This window comes from Canis lupus, chromosome 11 (assembly GCF_003254725.2).
Source record: "Canis lupus dingo isolate Sandy chromosome 11, ASM325472v2, whole genome shotgun sequence".
In the NCBI taxonomy this organism is placed as follows: Eukaryota; Metazoa; Chordata; class Mammalia; order Carnivora; family Canidae; genus Canis; species Canis lupus.
In genome coordinates this window covers 3,489,063-3,508,759 of record NC_064253.1, presented here as the reverse complement: position 1 = coordinate 3,508,759, position 19,697 = coordinate 3,489,063, and the positions used below count along the sequence as shown (strand labels likewise).

The following is a 19,697-nucleotide window of genomic DNA, read 5'->3' as shown; positions in this document are numbered from 1 at the left end:
CTGGAAAGGCAGAGGCACAAGGACCGGCCGAGTTCAACGAGGGGGGCCTGGGGGTGGCAGGACTAAGATGCTGGGGTCCGGGTGGATGAGAGCTGCGGCTGGGAGAAATGGGGGAGCATGTGGTCCCGGAGATCTAGCCCGCGTCGCAGCAGGCCAGCGAAGTCTCCGCGGGACCCGGGCAGGAACCGAGGGCTGGTGCGGCCGCCGCAGCCCCGAGCCGCCCCCGCTCCTCGCCTGGGGCCCGAGCCCCTGCGCATGCCCAGAGCGCCCGGCGGGCGGGCCGGAAGTGGGCGGGCCCGGCGGCGGCGCAGGGCGGGGCGGGGCGGGGCGCGGCCGGGCGGCGCGGCGGGCGCGGCGGGTGCCCTCCGGGAGGGACCCGGCTTAGGTGAGGAAGGTGGGAAGCTCTTCCAAGCAGGTGAAGGGTTGCACTTACAACGTGATCCAGAAGCCATCGAGATAAGGCGGGGCTCCAGCCACTGGAGGATGAGGATCCTGGGGATCGATGAGGACACTAGGAGAAGGCGACAGGTGAGGCGTCACCTGCACAAAGTACTGAGTCCGGCGAGGGTCTCGGTGGGCAGGTGTTGCGGGCGGAGGTGTGAAGACTGGAAACTTGAGCTAGGGAGACTGGTGATGAAGTCCCCAGCTCTACGGCAGGCGCTGGATGTTCACGCTACAGTCGTTGGAGTGCTGGCCCGGTTTTCTTTCTTTTCTTTTTTTTTAAGATGTTATTTATTCATTCATGAGAGATACAGAGAGGCAGAGACAGAGGCCGAGGGAGAAGCAGGCTCCCTGCGGGCAGCTTGATGCAGGACTGACTCCCGGGACCCCAGGATCACGCCTTGAGCCAAAGGCAGACCCTCAACCACTGAGCCACCCAAGTGCCCCGGCCTGCTTTTCAAATGAAGAATATTGAATATTCCCCCAAGGGGAAATTACTTGTTCTGAATTCCAGAGTTGAGATGCTGGGTGGGAGGCAGGATTTGAGTTGAGCACCCTGATTCCAAAGCCAAATCCAAATCCAAAGTTTAAGGGATGGGTAAATGGCCTAGAACAGAACTGACAAATATTACCCATACAGGATGAGATGGTAAATACTGTATTTTCTGTCTCCTGGGCCAAGAGACATTTCATTATGTAGCTAAGTTCATAATATAAGAAGATGGAAAGGGGTGTCGGCTGACTCAGTCTGTAGAGCACATGGCTCCTGATGTCAGGATGGTGAATTTGAGCCCCACATTGGGCATAGAGATTACTTAAAAAGGGGGGGTGGAAGAATATTAAAAAAAAAGAGATGAAACATTTTTCCAAATGCTTATTGACAAATCTTTATTTACAGACACTGACTTTGAAATTCATAGAATTAAAAAAAAGAAATTCATAGAATTTATGTCATGAAATACTATTTTGTTTTTTTTAATCTTCTTTTTTTAAGTTTTATTTATTTATTCATGAGAGACAGAGAGAGAGAGCGAGAGAGAGAGGCAGAGACACAGGCAGTGGGAGAATCAGGCTCCATGCAGGGAGCCCGACATGGGACTTGATCCCGGATCTCCAGGATCAGGCCCTGGGCTAAGGCAGTGCTAAACCACTGAGCCACCGGGCTGCCCCTGTTTTTTTTTTTTTTTTTTTTTAAGATTCTATTTATTTATTCATGAGAGACAGAGAGAGAGAGGCAGAGACACAGGCAGAGGGAGAAGCAGGCTCCCTGTGGGGGCAGCCCAATGTGGGACTCGATCCCTGGACCCCGGGGTCACCCCCAAGCCGAAGGCAGCCACTCAGCCACTGAGGGTCCCCGCCCCGCCAGTGCCCTTGGAAAGAGAAGTTAAGACCAGCGTTTCCAGCACCAGTGCTGGAGACTCCTCAGTCCTAGTACCCCCACCCCGCCTCCTTAGGCCCCTGAGGTCCTGCCTGCTCTGGCCTCGAGGAGGGAACCGATGTGGCTGCCAGGGCTGTGGCCTCCGGCGCCACTGTCCACGCCCAGGAGCTAGCTGGCTTTGCCTTGTCCTCGGCTGCGGCTGTGGACAGAGAAGGGAGGTGGGAGGTGCCAAGAAGAGGGTACCAGGCTGTGGCTTCCTGTCTCTGGGTGGAGACAGGCGGGGGTTCTGGGTGCATATCTGTCCTGTGTCTTATTGCCTCTGGCTGCCTGGGCTCAGAGCAGCTCCAGGAGTGCCCAGAGGATACCATCCCAAGAGAGGCCTGGGTTCCAGGCCTAGTGCCACAGGCCACCTCTAGACTGCACATTTGTGTCCTCCCCCTGTTCGTATGTTGAAATCCTTACCCCCAATGTGATGGCATTTGGAAGTGGGGCCTTTCAGGGGGGCAGTTAGATCATCAGGGTGGAGCCTCCCACCCTGTGAGGATGCAGGGAGAAGACAGCCAGCACCCCCCCCACCAGGAAGCGCGGGGGGGGGGGGTGGGGGTGGGGGTGGGGTGGTGGGGGTGGGGGCAGGGGCAGGCGCCTTGATCTTGGGCTTCCAGCCTCTAGAACTGTGAGAAGTACATTTCTGTGGTTATAAGCTGCCTCATCTACCGTGTTTTTGTTGTAGCAGCTTGAACGGGCCGAGGCCCTTTCCTTCCATGCCCTTTAGTTTTCTTCTCTGTTCATGAGGGGCTTGGACTTGATCTTTGAAATGGATCACTTCTTGATCATTTGCCTGCGGTTGCCAGGAATGGGCGAGCGCAGTCAGAGGCAGGTGTGGGGCGAGGGGCCTGCCTGCAGTGGTGGGTGGTTTCCTCCTTGGCCGAGGCAGACAGCATCGCCCAGGCCTTCCCTGCCAGGCCTGCCATTCAAAGCCACCACTGGGTAGCTTCTGGCCCAATTTTCCAGCTTCACTGCTCACCTGCCTCTCTGTCTGGAGTCAGGGTTGTGACTACTAGAGATACAACGTTCCGCCCACTCACCTTCCTTAATAAAAAAAAAAAAATTTTTGGCGGGTGGGGGTGGGGGGCTGGGTGGATCAGCGGTTGAGGTCTGCCTTCCACTCAGGGCGTGATCCTGGAGACCCACCATTGGGCTCCCTGCATGGAGCCTGCTTCTCCCTCTGCCTGTGTCTCTGCCTCTCTCTGTGTCTCTCATGAATAAATAAATAAAATCTTAAAAAAAAAAAAGGGTGGAGGTGCAAAAGAAGCACTGAACTCTTGATCTCTGGGTCCTGAATTCAAGCCCCATGTTACTTGTAGAGATTACTAAAAAAAAAAAATAATAATAAAAAAATTAAAAATAAAAATTTTTTTTTTTTAAAGATTTGGTTTAGGGCCCCTGGGTGGCTCAGTCAGTTGAGCATCTGCCTTCGGCTCAGGTTATGAACCCAGGGTCCTGGGATCTAGCCCGAGTTGGGCTCCCTGCTAGGCCGGGAGCCTGCTTTCCCTGTCTCTCTGCCTGCTGCTCCTCGTTTGTGTGCTCTGTCAAATAAATAAATAAAATCTTTTTAAATAAATAAAATCTTTTTTTTTTTTTTTAGAGATTTTATTTATTTATTTGAGAAAGAGCACAACCAGAAGGGAGGAGCAGAGGAAGAAGGAGAAGCAGACTCCTCATTGAGTAGGGAGCCTGATGCAAGACTCGATCCCAGGACCCTGGCATCATGACCTGAGCCAAAGGCAGACATACACTCAACCACTAAGCCACCCAGGTGCCCTCCCCCCTTTTAAAAAAAATTGATTTGTTTAAGTAATTTCTATACCCAACATGGGGCTTGAACTCATGAAGATCAAGTGTCTCACATTCTGCTGACTGAGCCAGCTGGGTCCCCCATCCTCCTTGATGTCTTCAATGCCCCTCCTTCCATGGACTGGTGCCATCACCGTCATCACTGACTTCCTGTTTCACGTGGATAAGGGGATCCCTTTGTCGTGGCACTGGCTCATCTTCCCTTTCTCAGGTGGAGCTACCTGCAGTCTTTGAACCTCCTGCACCTTCTCAGGTGCCTTTGCCGGGACCCACTCCTCCCCCATCTCTGCCCAGAGAACCCCATTCAGTGTTCCTGGTGCAGCTGGGCATGTGCTCCTCTGGGAAGCCTCATGCTTCCTACCCACCTCCCCGACTTGGGTAAGGTTAGGGTTCAGGGGCATCCCTCCCACGTGTCCTGTTCCTCAATGTACTGTTCATCCCTCCCAAAGCAGGGCCAGGGCAGGGGTGGCCTTTGACAGTGGAGACCAGCAGTTTACCCAGGACAGGTGTCTGGTGACGGTTTCCGAAAAGCAGACAGACCAAAGGAAAGCTTTCCTCTTGTGTCTCCCTTCGTCGCCACTAACACGCAGTTGCTGCAAGCCTGGCGTGAAGAGTGGACACCCAGTCTGGCCTTGCCTTCATTGTGTAAGTATCCACACTCATTTCTCAGTGTCCCTTGCGGCCAGGCGCTGTCCTTTCTGTTTGCTCCCTCTGCCAGCTGTGTGCACCTGATAAGGCCCAGAGTTGGGGGATGGTGGCGCTGCAGGATGAAGGGGCCCATGTCCTTACATGCCACATGGAGGAGAGGGCCCCTTCTCTGGCCTGAATGCCTGGCAGGGGCTGTTAATCTGTAAGACACGATCTGCCAGGCTTGAGATCCGGTGTGGTTCGTGTAGAGTGATGCCCCTCAAGTGCAAGCCCAGGAGTGGGAGACAGAGACGGAGAGGCACGATGGGGCCTGGATGGCCCTGGATGGGTGGGGCAGGTGAGGGACAGAGGGCCACCAAGGCTGGCCCCATGTTCTGGACTGGCATGGGTAGCTAAGGAGCAGACTACACACATTCTCTGTCGCCAGCGACACAGCAGAGGGTCAGGGCTCCGGGGAATGTGGTGCGTTCAGTTTGGGACATGCTGAGATTGAGGTGCTTCAATGCTCAGGGATACTTATGCCTGAGGGTCTGTCCCTAGGGTCGCGCAGGCCTGCTGATGGCGGTGGCAGAAGCCCAGGTGTTAATAAATGAGTGAATAGGGGCGCCTGGGGGGGCTCAGTGGTTGAGCATCTGCCTTCCGGCCCAGGGCATGATCCTGGAGACCTTGGGATCAAGTCCCACATCGGGCTCCCTGCATGGAGCCTGCTTCTCCCTCTGCCTGTGTCTCTGCCTCTCTGTCTCTGTGTGTCTCTCATGAATAAATAAATAAAATCCTTAAAAGTGAGAGTCCAGTCCCGGGTGGGGGTTCTGGGAACCTGGTTTCCAAGGTTTGCCGGGCATCGTGAGGCCAGGCTGGGCCCCTCTGAGTAGTCCGGGAAGCTCCTGATGACAATGGGAAGGGTTAGGTCTGTACATGGGCCACATGTTCCATTAAGGCCTGATTCCAGAAGGGTGACCCAGGCAATTCTGCTGGGCCTCTGGTGGGCAGAGGCTGTCTCTGAGACTCAAGCTGGGTGCGGGGTGGCTGTTGTAAGAATGTGTCCATGGGGAGCACGGTGCCACTAGCTGGCAGAGCTTCTCCAGATTTTCCATGTTGGTTCTGAGGATTTGACTTGAGGTAGATGGTAGTAGGGGAACCCAGCAGGGGAAGGAGTTTTCTCCTAGATCTGTTGCTATTGTTGTTAGTAATCTGAGCTGCTCTCCTTCACACCTACTTCCTGCAGGGCACTATGCTGAACCCTCTGCAGATGTACCGATCCCTGCAGGAGCTCTGCTGGGCACATGTTGCCATCCCTGTTTTAAAGATGAAGAAGCCTGGGCTTCATGGAAGCTGAGTTAGGGATTGACATCTTGGATGCTTTCAATTGATGAAAATGGTTTTAGGGGCCCAGGAGCAAGATATCAGGAACTGGTGGGGGGATGGTGTCAGCTGGATGGCATCTGCTGGGGGGCATTGAGTCTCCGCTCCTGCTGATTGTGGACCTGTGGGACTGTGGCCCAGTGCAACTTCATCTGTTTTCTTTCTTTCTTTTTTTTTTTTTTTCATCTATTTTCTAGAAGCAGCCGGAAATGTGACATTTTGTAGAAAGATCATGCTTTGTAAATGTTGGCAAAGAATTGTGTAAGGTGTTCAAAACATGCAATCAAGCAGGCTCAGTTGGTGAAAAATCTGCCATCGGCTCAGGTCATAATCTAGGGGTCCTGGAATAGAGGCTTGCATTGGGCTCCCTGCTCAGCTCTCTCTGTGTCTTTCAGATAAATAAATAAAACCTTTTTTTAAAAAAAAGACATTGTTTATTCATTTTGCAGATATTAGGGTGCTCACTGGAGGTGTTGGGGTGAAGGAGACAGACCTAGTGCAGGGTATCATTGAGCTCAGCATCCGTGTCTGAGAGGTGCCCTTCCTTGGAGCAGGACAGAGCACTTCCTGGAGGAAGTGGAAGTGTCGTGGATGCTGTATCAGTCAGCGAGGACTGCTGTAACAAAGCACCACAAGTGGCGCAGCATACAACAAAAATGTTTTGTCTCATGGTTCTGGAGGCCAGAAGTCCAAAAGTCAAGGTGTTGGGAGGCCCATGCTCCACCTGATGGCCCTGGGAGAGGATCTGTGCCTCTCTCCGAGCTCCTGGTGGATCCAGCACTCTTTGGTGTTCATAAGAGGTGACACAGGAGGGTTTCCTTCTCCCTTCACTCTCGGTCATGTGAAGATATGAGAAAACAGCCATCCGCAAATTAGGAAGTGGGTCCTCACCTAGAACCAGATCCGCCAGCACCCTGGGCATGCTCCTCCCTGCCTCCAGCACTGAGAAATCAGTTTGTTGTTTAAGCCACTCAGCCTGTGGCATTTTGTTAGAGTAGCCGGAGCTGACTTACACACCTGACCTGGAGACTCCCACCTCAGCCTCCTTCATCACATGGTGTTTTCCTTTTATATCTCTCTGACTCCGTGTGTCCTCTCTCAGAAGCCTCTAGTCACGTTGGATCAAGGGCCTACCCTATTCCAGCATGACCTCATCTTGTCTCGATTTTATCTGCAGAGATTCCGTTTCCAGATCAAGTCACATGCACCCTCGAACATATCTTTTAGGGGGGCTGCAATTCAATCCGCAACAGATGTGTAGAGTAGGCAGGTGAGATTTGGGGAAGAGTATTCCAGGAAGAGGAAACAGCAGGTGCAAGTCACCTCCAGAGGCAAAAGAATGTGAGTGGGTTTCAGGACAAAAGCTGAGCACAGCTAGAGTGGAGAGTGGCCATGAGATGCTGCCATGGTGGCTCCGTTGGTTAAGTGTCTGCCTTCGGCTCAGGTCATGATCCCAGGGTCTGTCCTGGGACAGAGCCCTGTGCTGTTGGGCTCCCTGCTCAGCAGAGAATCTGCTTCTCCCTTTCCCGATCCCTGTGCTTGTGCTCTCTCAAATAAATAAATAAATAAATAAATAAATAAATAAATAAATAAATAAATAAAATTTTAAAAAGAAAGGAAGAAAAAAAAAAGAGAGAAAGCTAGTTTCTTTTGGTGGAGCCAGACTTAGCCCTGCAGCAGGGGGGCTGGAGCCCATGGAGTTGTGGAGTGTGGCCTGGCCACAGTAGTCATAACACTCTTGGAGCTAACTCCTGCAACTTCCATCTCGCAGGCTCAGCCAAGGAAAACAAACAAATAAGGAGAATGTGAGGGAAATTATTCATATTCAGTTGACCCTTGGACAACATGGGTTTGAACTGTGTATGTCCACTTACACTGTTTTTTTTTTTTTAAAAAGGTTTTATTTATTAGAGAGAGAGCACAAGCCAGGGGAGGAGCAGAGGGAGAAGGAGAAGCGGACTCCTTGCTGAGCACGGAGCTCAATCCCAGGAACCCCCACCTCTAGAACATAACCTGAGCTGAAGTCACATGCTCAACGGACTGAGCTCCTGGGGTGCCCCTTTTTTAGACTTTTTTTTTTTTTTTTTTATTCATAGAGACACAGAGAGAGGCAGAGACACAGGCAGAGGGAGAAGCAGGCTTCATGCAGAGAGCCTGACGTGGGACTTGATCCAGGGTCTCCAGGATCACGCTCTGGGCTGCAGGCGGCGCTAAACCGCTGCGCCACCGGGGCTGCCCTAGATTCTTTTTTTTTTCGATAAACACAGTGTAGTACTGTGAATATATTCTCTTCCTCATGACTTTCCTAATAAGGTTTGTCTTTTTAGTGGCTCACTTTATTTTTATTTTTTTTTAATTTTTATTTATTTATGATAGTCACACACACAGAGAGAGAGAGAGAGAGAGAGAGAGAGAGAGAGAGAGAGGCAGAGACGTAGGCAGAGGGAGAAGCAGGCTCCATGCACCGGGAGCCCGACGTGGGATTCGATACCGGGTCTCCAGGATCGCGCCCTGGGCCAAAGGCAGGCGCCAAACCGCTGCGCCACCCAGGGATCCCAGTGGCTCACTTTATTGTAAGAATGTAGTATACACTACATACAACCTACAAAATACGTGTTATGACTATATTATTGGTAAGGCTTCTGGTCTACAGTAGGCTATTAGTAGTTCAGTTCTGGGGGAGTCAAAAGTTATAAGCAGGGATCCCTGGGTGGCACAGCAGTTTGGAGCCTGCCTTTGGCCCAGGGCGTGATCCTGGAGACCCGGGATCAAATCCCACGTCGGGCTCCCAGTGCATGGAGCCTGCTTCTCCCTCTGCTTGTGTCTCTGCCTCTCTCTCTCTCTCTCTCTCTCTCTGTGTGTGACTATCATAAAAAAAAAAAAAAAAGTTATAAGCAGATTTTTGGCCATGCAAAAGGTTGGTACCCTTAATCCCTGCATTGTTCAAGGGTCAACTGAAATTTTAAAAACTTCCAAAATGCATTTTGTATCTGTTCTTTTTCTTCTAGGTTGGTTATTCTATGTATTCTTATTGACAGCCTGAATCCCTGAAACCAGGAGACTGTACTATATGGGCCTCTTAAGGGGGTTTCAGGAGGTAACTGGGCTCCTTCCTGATTTGAGAACCTCATTGTCATAAAAGATGTCCTCTGTTCAGTGTCTGTATCTGGGACCCAATAACTGGAGTGGGATCCTTGCATCAAAGGTACTTCCTGCTGTTTCCGAAGAGCCTGGTGTCCTGCCCGTGTCAAAAACCCCATTGGAGGCAATATAAAAGCATTCTGAGCTGAGACTGACTCCCTCTTGTCTGCAGTTCTTTAGAATTTATAAATGCTTTTTTTTTTTTAATATTTATTTATTGGCGCACCTGGGTGGCTCAGTAGGTTAAGTGTCTGCCTTTGGCTCAGGCCAGGATCTCAGGGTCCTGGGTTGGAGCCCTCTGTCTGGCTCCCTGCTCAGTGGGGAGCCTGCTTCTCCCTCTCCCTCTGCCTCTCTTCTCTGCTCGTGCTCTCTCTCTCTCAAATAAATAAATACAATCTTTTTTTTAAAAAAAAAAGATTTATTTGAGAGGAGCAGAGGGAGAGGGAAAGAGAATCTCAAGCAGACTTCCTGCTGAGCATGGAGCCCAACATGGGGCTCGATCTCACGATCCTGAGATCGCAACCTGAGCTGAAATCGAGTCTGATGCTTAACTGACTGAGCCACCCAGGTGCCTCACAAATTATTTTCTAAACTATTGCTTCATTTGAGCCTCAGAATAATCTGATATAGATCTAATTTAGACTAAGGAATTAGGGAGATCAGAGACCCCTTATACTACCATAGCCAGGAGCCATGGAAACAATGCAGAGTTGGTGTGGAGTTGGAGGTCTGGCTTTGTGGCTACAAGTTCATTTTTTAAAAATTATTTTTCATTTAAAAAAAAATTATTTATTTATTTATTTATTCATGAGAGACAGAGAGAGAGAGAGGCAGAGACACAGGCAGAGGGAGAGAAGTAGGCTTCATGCAGGGAGCCTGACATGGGACCCAATCCCAGGTCTCCAGGATCTTGCCCTGGGCCGAAGGCAGGTGCTAAACTGCTGAGCCACCCAGGGATCCCCCCACAATTTTAGGTATGATTTCAGTGTTTTTGTGCATCAATTATGGATACCGTCATACAAAAATTATTTTGAGGCTCCAAATGAAGCAATTTTGAGGAAAGCATTTTGCAAACTGTGATGGACTGTCCAAATGTTATCCTCAGGTCATGGAAAGTGTTTCCCTAGTTGTGCGAAAGGAATCCGTGAGGTCAAGAGCAGGAGCTTAAGTGAATGTATGCCCTCATCAGTAGTTATGTTCTGTGGCTGCATTTAGACTATTTGACTTTGAACTTAATTACCTGTATTATCTTCATCGCTTCGGCATCTGTGTCCATCATCCCCTGTTGCACCCAGTCCTCCCTGGACCTTATTTCTGTGGGTGGGCATGGGCTAGGGTGGAGATGGGGTGGGGAGTCTGTTAAATTCTGCAAGCCTTTCTATCAGATTTCAGTGAGACAACCACAGTTTTTTGGAGCTCTCAGTTCCAGTTGTGGAATCTGGTCTGAGAGTGACTGTCAGGAGGGCCTTGTGGTGAACTGGAGGGTCTTTACTCACCTGTGGGTCGGTGCCCCTGGTTTAGTTGATGGATACCCTGGAGGAAGGTAGCACTCTGTGACCAAATCTTCAGATTTTCTGGAGTTGATTATTTTTTCTGAATGTGGAACTGTTACATTTTTCATTCTCCCTGGCAACTACTGGCTAGCTGGATTATTAGGGAGCGAGCCTTGGGTCCACACTCCGGGCTTCAGTTTTCTCACTGATAAATTTGTGATGGTATCACCTTCCATTGGGTTGTTAGAAGACCAGGTGAGAAACAGAACCCCCAGACCCCCACACTAGGCCTGGCTGCAGGAACTCAGCGGGAAATGCCAGCTACTTAGGTTCTGTTGCTCTCTGGTAATCCTGGTCCATTTGGGGCCCCGGCACCCATATGATTATAAGGAATCAAGGGATTAACGCAGGCCTTTCAAGCGTGGTGGTCAAGCAGCTCAGATTAAGGGGTTTGGTGTATTAGGAAAAAAGAACCACTCCTCCCCACCTACCATCTTCATGATTTCAGGGAAATGGTTTATTTTTCTTTTTAAAGAGAAATTTCAGCAGAAATAAGTGAATGAAGTCGAATGGGAAATGTGAACCTCCAGCGTGAAAACGACGCTAATCGCCTAGGTGATGCCGGACGCCCCAGGATCGGGGAACACCCCGGCCCCACAGCGTCTCCCGCCACATCCGCCGAGAACCAGCGGCCCCAGCGGCCCCAGCGGCCCCGACGCCAGCGGGCTCCACCCCCTCTCCGCTTCTGGCCCGAGGGCGGCGGCAGAAAGAGCGGGAGCGCTGGGCCGCGAGGGCACCAAGGTCGAGGGGGAGCCCTGCCGCTGGCCTTGGGGGGCGCCGCGCGCCCCGTCTCGGCCGCCCGCGTTCCCCCGCTTGCAGCCGGACGATCGGGGCTTGCCAGACTTCTTAGAGCCCCGCTTCCTCTTTTGGGAAAGCGGTGGGCGAAGCTAGCGGTGCCGGGCTGGGGCGCCCCGCGACGAGAGCCTGCGGCCTCAGGCCGCGGAGGGGTCGGCCGCCGGCGCCCTCGGCCGCGGGGGTCCCGGGCCCGGCGGCTCGCGGCAGGGCTGGGGTCGCGCCCGGCCCGGCCGACCTCCGCGGGCGCCGCTCGCGCGGGTTCTAAAGTGAGGACAAAGCCCGCCCGGATTTCGCGTACGCGCGCCGCTGCGGCCAATGGGGCGCTAGCGCGCGTTTGAGTGACGGGCGAGCGAAACCAATGAGCACGCGCCTTGTTGCGAGGTGGGCCCGGCCCCGGCATTATAAAGAGCGCCACGAGTCGGCATTGTCAGGCGGCGGCACCGCGCGGGCCCGAGTGAGCTTGTCGGTCGGTGCGTCTGTGCGGCGCGGCGGCGGCGGCGGCGGAGGGCGCGAGGTCGCGGCGGCTCCGTTGGCGGCGGAGGCTAGGCCCGGCAGCGCAGGCGTGAGCGCGGCCGAGCCCGCGGCGCCTTCCCGGCGGGTGGGGACGAGCGGGCCCCGCGGCGTCATCGGCGGCGAGGTGAGCGGCCGGGCCCGCGGGCGGCGGGCGGGAGCCGGGGCGGGAGCCGCGCGGGCCTGACGCGCCGGGGCCGCTCGTTGCAGGAGCTGCCGCGCCTCGGCCTAGCATGTCGGAAGCGGGTGAGGAGCAGCCCATGGAGACGACGGGCGCCACCGAGAACGGACACGAGGCCGCCCCCGAAGGCGAGTCGCCGGCGGGGTCCGGCACCGGGGCCGCGACGGGCGCCGGAGGCGGGAGCGCGGCGCCCCCGGCCGGCAACCAGAACGGCGCCGAGGGCGACCAGATCAATGCCAGCAAGAACGAGGAGGACGCGGGGTAGGTGCGGCCGCGGGCCGACCGGGGCGCCGCCTTTGTTCCGGGGCCGCCTTTTGTTGGCGCCACGCGGCGGGGGGAGGGGCGGGCGGCCGGGGCCTGCTGGCTGCCCGCCGCCCGGCCCCTCCGCTCGCGGGCTCGCCGTTCGCGCCGGAGTTTGCAGGAGTTTGTTGGGTCGGCTTTGGCGCCGCCCCGGGGCCGCTCGCGCTGGGCCGGGGGCGGGCGGGCGGCCCGGAAAGGGCAGTGCGCTCGGACCCGGGGCCGGGCCGGCCTGGGGTTCGGCGGGGCTGCGTGGGCGGAGTTGGCGCGCGCCCCGGCCGCGGCCTCGCGGCCTCCCGTTCCCCCCCTCCCCGGGGGCGGAGTCACGGTCTGAACGCGGTCTCCGGCCCCCGGAAGCCTCGAGTTCCTTAAGAGCGAGTTCTCGGGGGTGGCCTGGAGGGGCAGGGACGACGGCCGCTGGAGAGACGTGCTTGTTCGGCACATGGCTCCCTCCGTGCGTTAAGGGCCGATAGGTGCCCGGGCCAGAGTGCCCTTGGCCCCCTTGCCCCGTCGGGGGCCACCGAGTCTGAAGCTGCTCTAGGGTCAAGGTTGTTTGGGAGGGTGGGATTTGTTGACGCCTTCCAAATGTAGGACCCTGGGGGACTCAGGGTAGATCTGTGTGCTAGATGGCGACTTTGCTTAGAACCTGTACCCAGGAAGGGCTGGCACGTGTCTTTACCATTTCAGAAAAATGTTCGTTGGAGGCCTGAGCTGGGATACCAGCAAAAAGGACCTAAAGGATTATTTTACCAAATTTGGAGAGGTCGTTGACTGTACCATAAAAATGGATCCAAACACTGGCCGGTCAAGAGGGTTTGGGTTTATCCTCTTCAAAGATGCAGCCAGTGTGGAGAAGGTAAGCAGGATATTTGATGTCAGTGGTCTTAAGTTCATTCTAAGAGAATACTGATACCATTCTGAGCATGATTAGTTGGTGTGTTCTGTAGGTGGTTGAGCTTTGGGGAAAAACAGGTGAGGAACTTAACTGTTTTTGAAGGGATTAAAAATACAGATTAAGGGGTGGGTAGTAGGTATGGACTCAGGTCGTGCAGGAAGAGTTTAATTGGTGTTTGATGCCTACACTGGCACTGATAAAGCCATTGTTTTATGAGCACTAGAATAAGGAGTCTAGAGTTGCTGTGGAGTAGGCATTATTTTAGTCTCATTTTACAGAAAATACTCAGAAGTGTAAGTAGAAGAGTTTATACACCAGAAAGGGGTGGTTTCCAACCGAGCAGCCCACCCTCAGCCTGGACTCTTCATCACCGTTTCTTTACTTTTGAGAGACCAGCTTTAAACTGCTGCTCCTGGGAAAGCTGGTGGGGGCCGGGGTGGGCTGTAGGTATTCAGATAAAAGAGCTGTACTTGAAGTTAGATGAAGTTCGGTTGCTAAGTCAGATTGAGGGTAGTTTGGAGGGGATGAACAAGTTTGTGTACCAGTGTTGGGGCCTGTGTGGCTCAAGGAAGGGCCTTGGTGAGGGTGGTGCTGCTGAGTTAAAACTTGGTTTTCTTCTGTTGGGACAGGTTCTAGACCAGAAGGAACACAGGCTGGATGGCCGTGTCATTGACCCCAAAAAGGCCATGGCCATGAAAAAGGATCCGGTAAAGAAAATTTTTGTAGGGGGTCTGAATCCTGAAGCCACTGAGGAGAAGATCAGAGAATACTTTGGCGAGTTTGGGGAGGTGAGTGTGTGACTTTGGGAGTGACTTGCCAGTTGCCTTGAGCTTGCTTTCTCCCTTGGCTGGCCATTGCCCTCGTCAGCAAGGCCTTCCTAGGGTCTTTTCTCCTTGGAGATCCCTACGGGTCCTGGGGGCTAGGTAGGAAGAGGCATTATTGGTTCTGAGCTTTGCATATATTTACAGATTGAGGCCATTGAGCTTCCAATGGATCCAAAGTCGAACAAAAGACGAGGTTTTGTCTTCATCACCTTTAAAGAAGAAGAACCTGTGAAGAAGGTTCTGGAGAAAAAGTTCCATACCATCAGTGGAAGTAAGGTGAGGTATCCAACTCTGTATTTTGGCCTCCTGCTGCTGGAGAGCTGGCTCTCACAGGTGTGGGTTAGGAGTTGGGCTCCCTCTCCAGGGCAGTTTGACCCTACTGTTATTTTTTTTTTTGCAGTGTCTGCTGTCCTGATTGGGGCAGATGGTCCTGTCCTTCAGGGAGTCCCTAGGCTGGTGGCATTGGCAGAAACCCAGGATGTGTGGGAGGCAGGAGAAAGGGTGGTTTGTATGGGATGGAGCATGTTGAGTAGCCCCTTTGATTCCTGACTGAAAGCTAGAGATCATGCTGTTCTGAGTCTAGAATCCAAGGTGAATATGGCCTGCAGTTAAGGTCTCAGAAGATTCTAGAATTTGTTATTTATGGGTTGGTTTCCTCTGGGTTGAAGTCTTTCCTACTGTGGAGCTTTTCCCCTTCTGTCAGAGCCAAATCTTTGTTTACTTCTATCCACTTTGGACTCTGATTAGTTAACTCCCACCTCAGGTGAAGATTCTTCCCAAAGCTTCTAGGGTTTTAGTTTTAGCTTACCCATGGCCGGTTTTGCCTTAAAAATGAGTACAGTGCTGTGCAGAGAGAAGTGCAGCCCTTCCCTCTGAACTCTGGTCAGGCTGGAGCATGGCAGTTTCAGGTATTCTCCAGGTGGCTAAGGAGGCAGTTGAGGGTGTGGCTCACCGGCAGGGTGTGGCAGGTCTGAGCAGGAGTGGCAGCCAGATAAGGTAGGACAGGTAGGGTGGAGCTCCTAGAAGTTTTAATCCTGGCTGGGAATTTAAACTAAATTCTGGATTTTTGGGCCTTTAAAGTACATGAAGTTTCGATTTTTAGGAACAGTTGGGTAAGAAGAGCTCGTTCACTGTTGCCTCACTGCACAGTTAATGACGCAGAGGTGGTTTCTTTCTGTGTCTCGATGTGAAAGGGACAAGAAGTACCTATAAAGTTAACTGCTACTGGTGGTGGGTTTTGAAATAAATGTATTCAGCATTTTTAATTCATTCAACAGGGTAGAAGATAGCAGATGGTATCACTCGGGAAGGGGTGGTTTGCCAGTTTTTTGAAGGAGTAATGCTTGAATGGTGACATAAAAATTTTTGACTGGTCCTAATTAGGGGAGTATCTTAAACTGTTTTAGGCAGGAGCCCTGGGAGGTCCCTGACCATAACCCCACCCACACTGAAGAGATTTTTGAGCAAAAGAAATTGAGTCTGGATCCTCAGGGGACACATCTGGCCCTTCCCCACAATAGGCCAGTGGTTGGGGGAAGAGGGAGGAGCAGTATGGCCCCAGGGAAGCCCTGCCCTGAGCCTCCTGAGCCTCAATGGCTTTCTTCCTCAGCTGGAGGTCAGGTCAGGGTTGCCATCTTAGTGTATTTGAAGGGGATGCTTCATTTCTGTAAAGAGAAGAAAAAAATGAGAGGTTTTTTCCCCCTAAGGCCCTTGATCTGAGAAGCCAGCTCTTGATCTCTCTTGCTTAGTAGGACCACGCTGGCATCACACCTGCTCCCTGCTGTGGGATCTTGCTACAATGGTTGGCATTGGCCTCACTGTCCTTCCTTCCCAGTCATTAGATGCGGAGCTGCCTCTGCGTGGCCATCAGTATATCTGGGGTGATAGCTGTTACTCCCCCCCCCCACCCCCCCCAGTAAGTTGTCTGGGGAAAGGTTTGGCCAAAAAGGCCCTAGTGAGTCTAGGTCCATTGAGATTTTGGTTGTAGTCCTGAAAGCTTCTAGCCCAAATGTGGTTTCTCACATTTTATATCAGTGTGTCTTTCTTGTTTTTGTCTTTTAAAGATTTACTTTAGAAAATGAGTGTACGTGCATGGGGGAGAGGGAGAGAAACTTTAGCAGAGTTTGTGCTCAGCATGGACCCCCACATGGGGCCCAATCCCATAACCCTGAACAAAAAACTGAGTTGGCTGCTTACTGGACAGAGCCATCTGGGTGCCCAGTCCTGGGTGTATTTTATTTTTGAGCAGATGGTCCCGAATGGCCATCTGAGTATCTGTCCACAAAGGTCTTTGTCTACTCAGATCTTGTCCCGGTGGTCTGATCCACCTCGTCTTCTCTGCTTTCAGTGTGAAATCAAGGTGGCCCAACCCAAAGAGGTCTATCAGCAGCAGCAGTATGGCTCTGGGGGCCGTGGGAACCGCAACCGAGGGAACCGGGGCAGCGGCGGTGGTGGCGGAAGTGGAGGTGAGTGCAGCCTGGATGAAGATGGGTCCCTGCCTGCATGGAGCTTCCGTGCCTGTCTGGGGGGCTCTCTGGCCTCTGGTGTGTGGTGTGCCAGGCTGGACGAGTCCCATCGGCTGTGCTGCTGCTGCTGCTGCTTGGCATGAAAGAGCCTGGCTCTCTTCGTGGCCTGGGGCCCTGGGGCGGAGGGACATTCGGCACTTTGGTCCAGGGAGGGTGGTGTGGGTGGGCACGAGGGGGTGCGCTCAGCTCTGTGGCTGTCCTGAGTCTTGGTACACCCGTGGGTGGGTGGGCAGAAGGTAGTGCAGGGCTGTGCCAGGCGCTTTACCTCCTTCTGTCCAGGCCCCTCTGACTCCAAAGCCTGAACTTCATCCTTTTTGTGGCCCAGCTGCCAGGGAGGGCAGGGGTGAGGAGAGGGAGATTTCCAGAGAGAGTGAGCTCCTGCCTCATTTGCCCCTAGTGAAGTTAAGCATTCAGGCCTTTCCTGGCCTTCAGATCCCAGGCTTGGGTCTCAATGCAGGGTCGGGCCCAGGGCCCTCTACATCAGGACAGCAGTCCCTTGATTTCTAGCTCTTGAGTTGCCATAGTAACCCCGCCACCCAAAGGGCAGGATTTCCTCCATCCTAGCTCCTGCGTGTGCTAAATGGTCCACGGGCCCCTGTGCCCTGCTCCCCCCACAGGTCAGAGTCAGAGTTGGAATCAGGGCTACGGCAACTACTGGAACCAGGGCTACGGCTACCAGCAGGGCTACGGGCCCGGCTATGGCGGCTACGACTACTCGCCCTATGGCTATTACGGCTACGGCCCCGGCTACGACTACAGTAAGTAGGAGAGAGGGAGGCCCCATCCACTCACCCACCCTGGGAGGCAGGACAGACAGTGCAGGGGCCGCTGGCAGCAGGGGCTTTGGAGTCGGACAGGCTGGGCTTTGCGGCCTGGCTCGGCCACTGGCGCGCCGCCTGATGAAGCTCTTGAGCTTCTGGGCCTCAGGAAGGTGGGGCGCGATCACCCCTACTGGACAGGGTGCAGGCTCTGGTGAGGATGCATGTCAAGCGCCTGGCACAGGGGTAAAGGCTCGTTGTTGTTCTCCTCCCTAGGTCAGGGTAGTACAAATTACGGGAAGAGCCAGCGACGCGGCGGCCACCAGAATAACTACAAGCCATACTGAGGCTTCATTCAGCAGGATGCCCGACTGATCGCACACGCTTTGTTTGGATATCGAGTGAACACAATTATGTACCAAATTTAACTTGGCATACTTTCTATGGCCTGTCCCATGTGCATCTTATTTAAATCTCCCCCCTGGAAATCAATCTCCTGTTGACTATTTCCAGAGCTCTAGTTTGTAGGCAGCGTGTGGGGTCTCTGAGGCCAGAGCGGCATTATGGGCTGATTTTATTCTCGGGTTCCCAGAGCCAGATTGGAGGGTCTGCTTCCTGCTGCCCCGCTGCAGCCTGGACCTGTGGACCCTGGTTGTAAAGAGTAAACTGTATCCTAGAAAACCAGTGTCACCTTTTTTTCACCTTTTAATTTTATATTATTTGTGTCATACATTTCCTGTTAATGGAAGTGTTAATTTTACTGTACTTTTTGGTACCTTTTGGGAATCTAATGTATTGTAAGGTATTTTACACGTGTCCTGATTTTGCCACGACCTGGATATTGAAGCTATCCAAGCTTTTGAAATAAAAATTTAAAAACCCCCAAAGCCTGGGTGAGTGTGGGGTATCCTGTGAAGAGCGGGGAAGGGCTAGGTGCTCCCGAGCCTTCAAAGCTTTAGTACCCTCCATGACCAGACAGCAGTCCTGTCAGGCAGAGCTGCACTCTCAGAACTGCTGGTTAGCTTCTTTTGAGGATTTGGTCCTACTCAGGACTCACCCTTTTAGAGAAAGTTAAACTCCAGGACCACAGGCCTCTTCAAGAGTAGTGTGGTTGGGGCCAATGAAGGAGGGTGTTCCCCCCCAGGGCAGTGGGGAACATTCTGGGACACCTGCAAAGTTCTGTCTGTACTTGTTGGTAGAAATGGGTATTTGGTCTCCCAGCAAGGACTGAACCTATAGATGGAGGCCATGTCCTAGGAGCCAGCTGCATTTGGACAGCGTCCTTTCCTGGAGCACAGCCTAGCCCCCTTTGGCAGGGCCTAGCTGCTGACTGGATGGGAGCACCCATGGGGCTGGTGGTTGAGGCCTCAGGAGACCTGGTGGCAAGAGGCAGCAGTGGATGAAGCCTGGCAGAGAATGTTTCCCATCACCTCAGAGGAAAGAACTGGCTCAAGGCAGGTGCTATTCCTGCCCTCTGCTGTCCACTATAAAATGCATCATGGAGATTTTTCTGGGGGGTGGCTGGAGATAACCTGGTTAAGAGCAAGGTTTGGCTTGCTTGAGGGAAGGAGCCCCTGCTGTTAATGGTGCGGTCCCCAGTTGTGTGGGTTATGAGGAATAAGATCCACTCACCCAGGGGAGGACAGGATGCCTCAGGGCCGGAGCCTCAGCGTCTCACAACTTCTCATCTTTTCTTCCATGTCTGAAAAACAGCATAAAGTCACCCAAAAAGGGTTAGCAATTCTCCAGTGTCCTTTCATCAGCTGGGTGCAACTCTCATCCCAGCAGCTCAGTGCCTGAGGGAGACCCCAGCCTTCAAGTGAGGCACAAAGGTCCTGCCATCTCTGTCTACATGGCTTCACTCATGACAGTGGGGTCTTTCACCCGAGCTCTGGTTCCCTTGCCCTGCATCCACAGTACCACTCAGGACGGCTAGTGCCTTCCTGCATGCCTGCCTGCTCGGTGCTCAGGAAGTCTGTGAGGTGAGTGCAGGCCTGGGCCCCAGGGCCCCCCCCCCCCCCCCCCCCCACCAGCTCCCTGTTCCTGCACCGCCTGGAAGACTCCTGGCTAGCACCCTGGAACGTCCTATATCCTGGCTGCAGGCAGGCTCTACGGACATAGTCAGCTGCTCCTTGCTCCCCACCCCCTCACCTGTCAGGATGGCATCCATTTTTGCCACCACGTGCTGTGCGTTGTCCACACTGAAGCACATTGGAGGTTTAAACTTGAGGACGTTCCTCCCAGGACCATCAGTGCTCAGCAAAATGTAGTAGTCTTTCAGTCTGAGGAAAGGAAGTGGTGAGGCCCTGCTGCCCACCAGCCAGGGAGCCTTTCCAGGCCCCAGCTCTAGCTACTCTGGCCTGGGGGCCCCATGGCAGACCAGGTACTACCCTCCACCACTGGCTCACCCCCATTCCCACCTGCTGGTCCTTTGGGGTGCCCTGTACCTGGCCCTCAGCATGCTGCTCCATCCCTGGAGCCCCAGCCTGAGCCAGGACCAGCCCTAGCCTACAGCGTGGACAGTAAGCATTCCTG

General features: G+C 53.5%; 3 protein-coding genes across 6 annotated transcripts in view; 2 read left to right on the top strand and 1 right to left on the bottom strand.

Moving 5' to 3' along the window:
- Positions 1-117: 117 nt before the first annotated feature.
- On the top strand, positions 118-6,109 carry LOC112659612 (translation initiation factor IF-2-like). Of its 3 annotated transcripts, none has more exons than XM_049115960.1 (3): positions 118-528; positions 4,264-4,318; positions 5,547-6,109. In XM_049115960.1, the coding sequence occupies exons 1-3, from the start codon at positions 118-120 to the stop codon at positions 5,660-5,662; spliced, it is 582 nt and encodes a 193-aa protein (XP_048971917.1). In that variant the 3' UTR covers positions 5,663-6,109. The 3 variants fall into 3 exon arrangements, 1 of the variants encoding a protein (XP_048971917.1); XR_007413874.1 differs by having other exon boundaries at positions 321-528; positions 4,126-4,318; XR_003136413.3 differs by having other exon boundaries at positions 321-528; positions 4,123-4,318.
- Positions 6,110-11,660: 5,551 nt separating this feature from the next.
- On the top strand, positions 11,661-18,049 carry HNRNPAB (heterogeneous nuclear ribonucleoprotein A/B). 2 transcript variants are annotated; one of them, XM_025446656.2, is made up of 8 exons: positions 11,662-11,809; positions 11,893-12,124; positions 12,848-13,016; positions 13,685-13,843; positions 14,024-14,155; positions 16,227-16,344; positions 17,022-17,162; positions 17,439-18,049. In XM_025446656.2, exons 2-8 carry the CDS (start codon positions 11,916-11,918, stop codon positions 17,507-17,509), a joined length of 999 nt encoding a protein of 332 aa, XP_025302441.1. In that variant the 5' UTR covers positions 11,662-11,809; positions 11,893-11,915; the 3' UTR covers positions 17,510-18,049. The 2 variants fall into 2 exon arrangements, with proteins under 2 accessions (XP_035552513.1, XP_025302441.1); XM_035696620.2 differs by lacking the exon at positions 17,022-17,162 and having other exon boundaries at positions 11,661-11,809.
- PHYKPL (5-phosphohydroxy-L-lysine phospho-lyase) overlaps positions 15,111-19,697 on the bottom strand; it is a 34,035-nt gene continuing 29,448 nt past the window's right edge. Inside the window, exons 11-13 of the mRNA XM_025446651.3 lie at positions 19,314-19,444; positions 18,795-18,864; positions 15,111-15,543 (exon numbers count right to left, since the gene is read on the bottom strand). Coding sequence (XP_025302436.1) covers positions 18,815-18,864; positions 19,314-19,444 — 181 coding nt within the window. The 3' untranslated portion in view covers positions 15,111-15,543; positions 18,795-18,814. The remainder of the gene's footprint in view (positions 15,544-18,794; positions 18,865-19,313; positions 19,445-19,697) is intronic.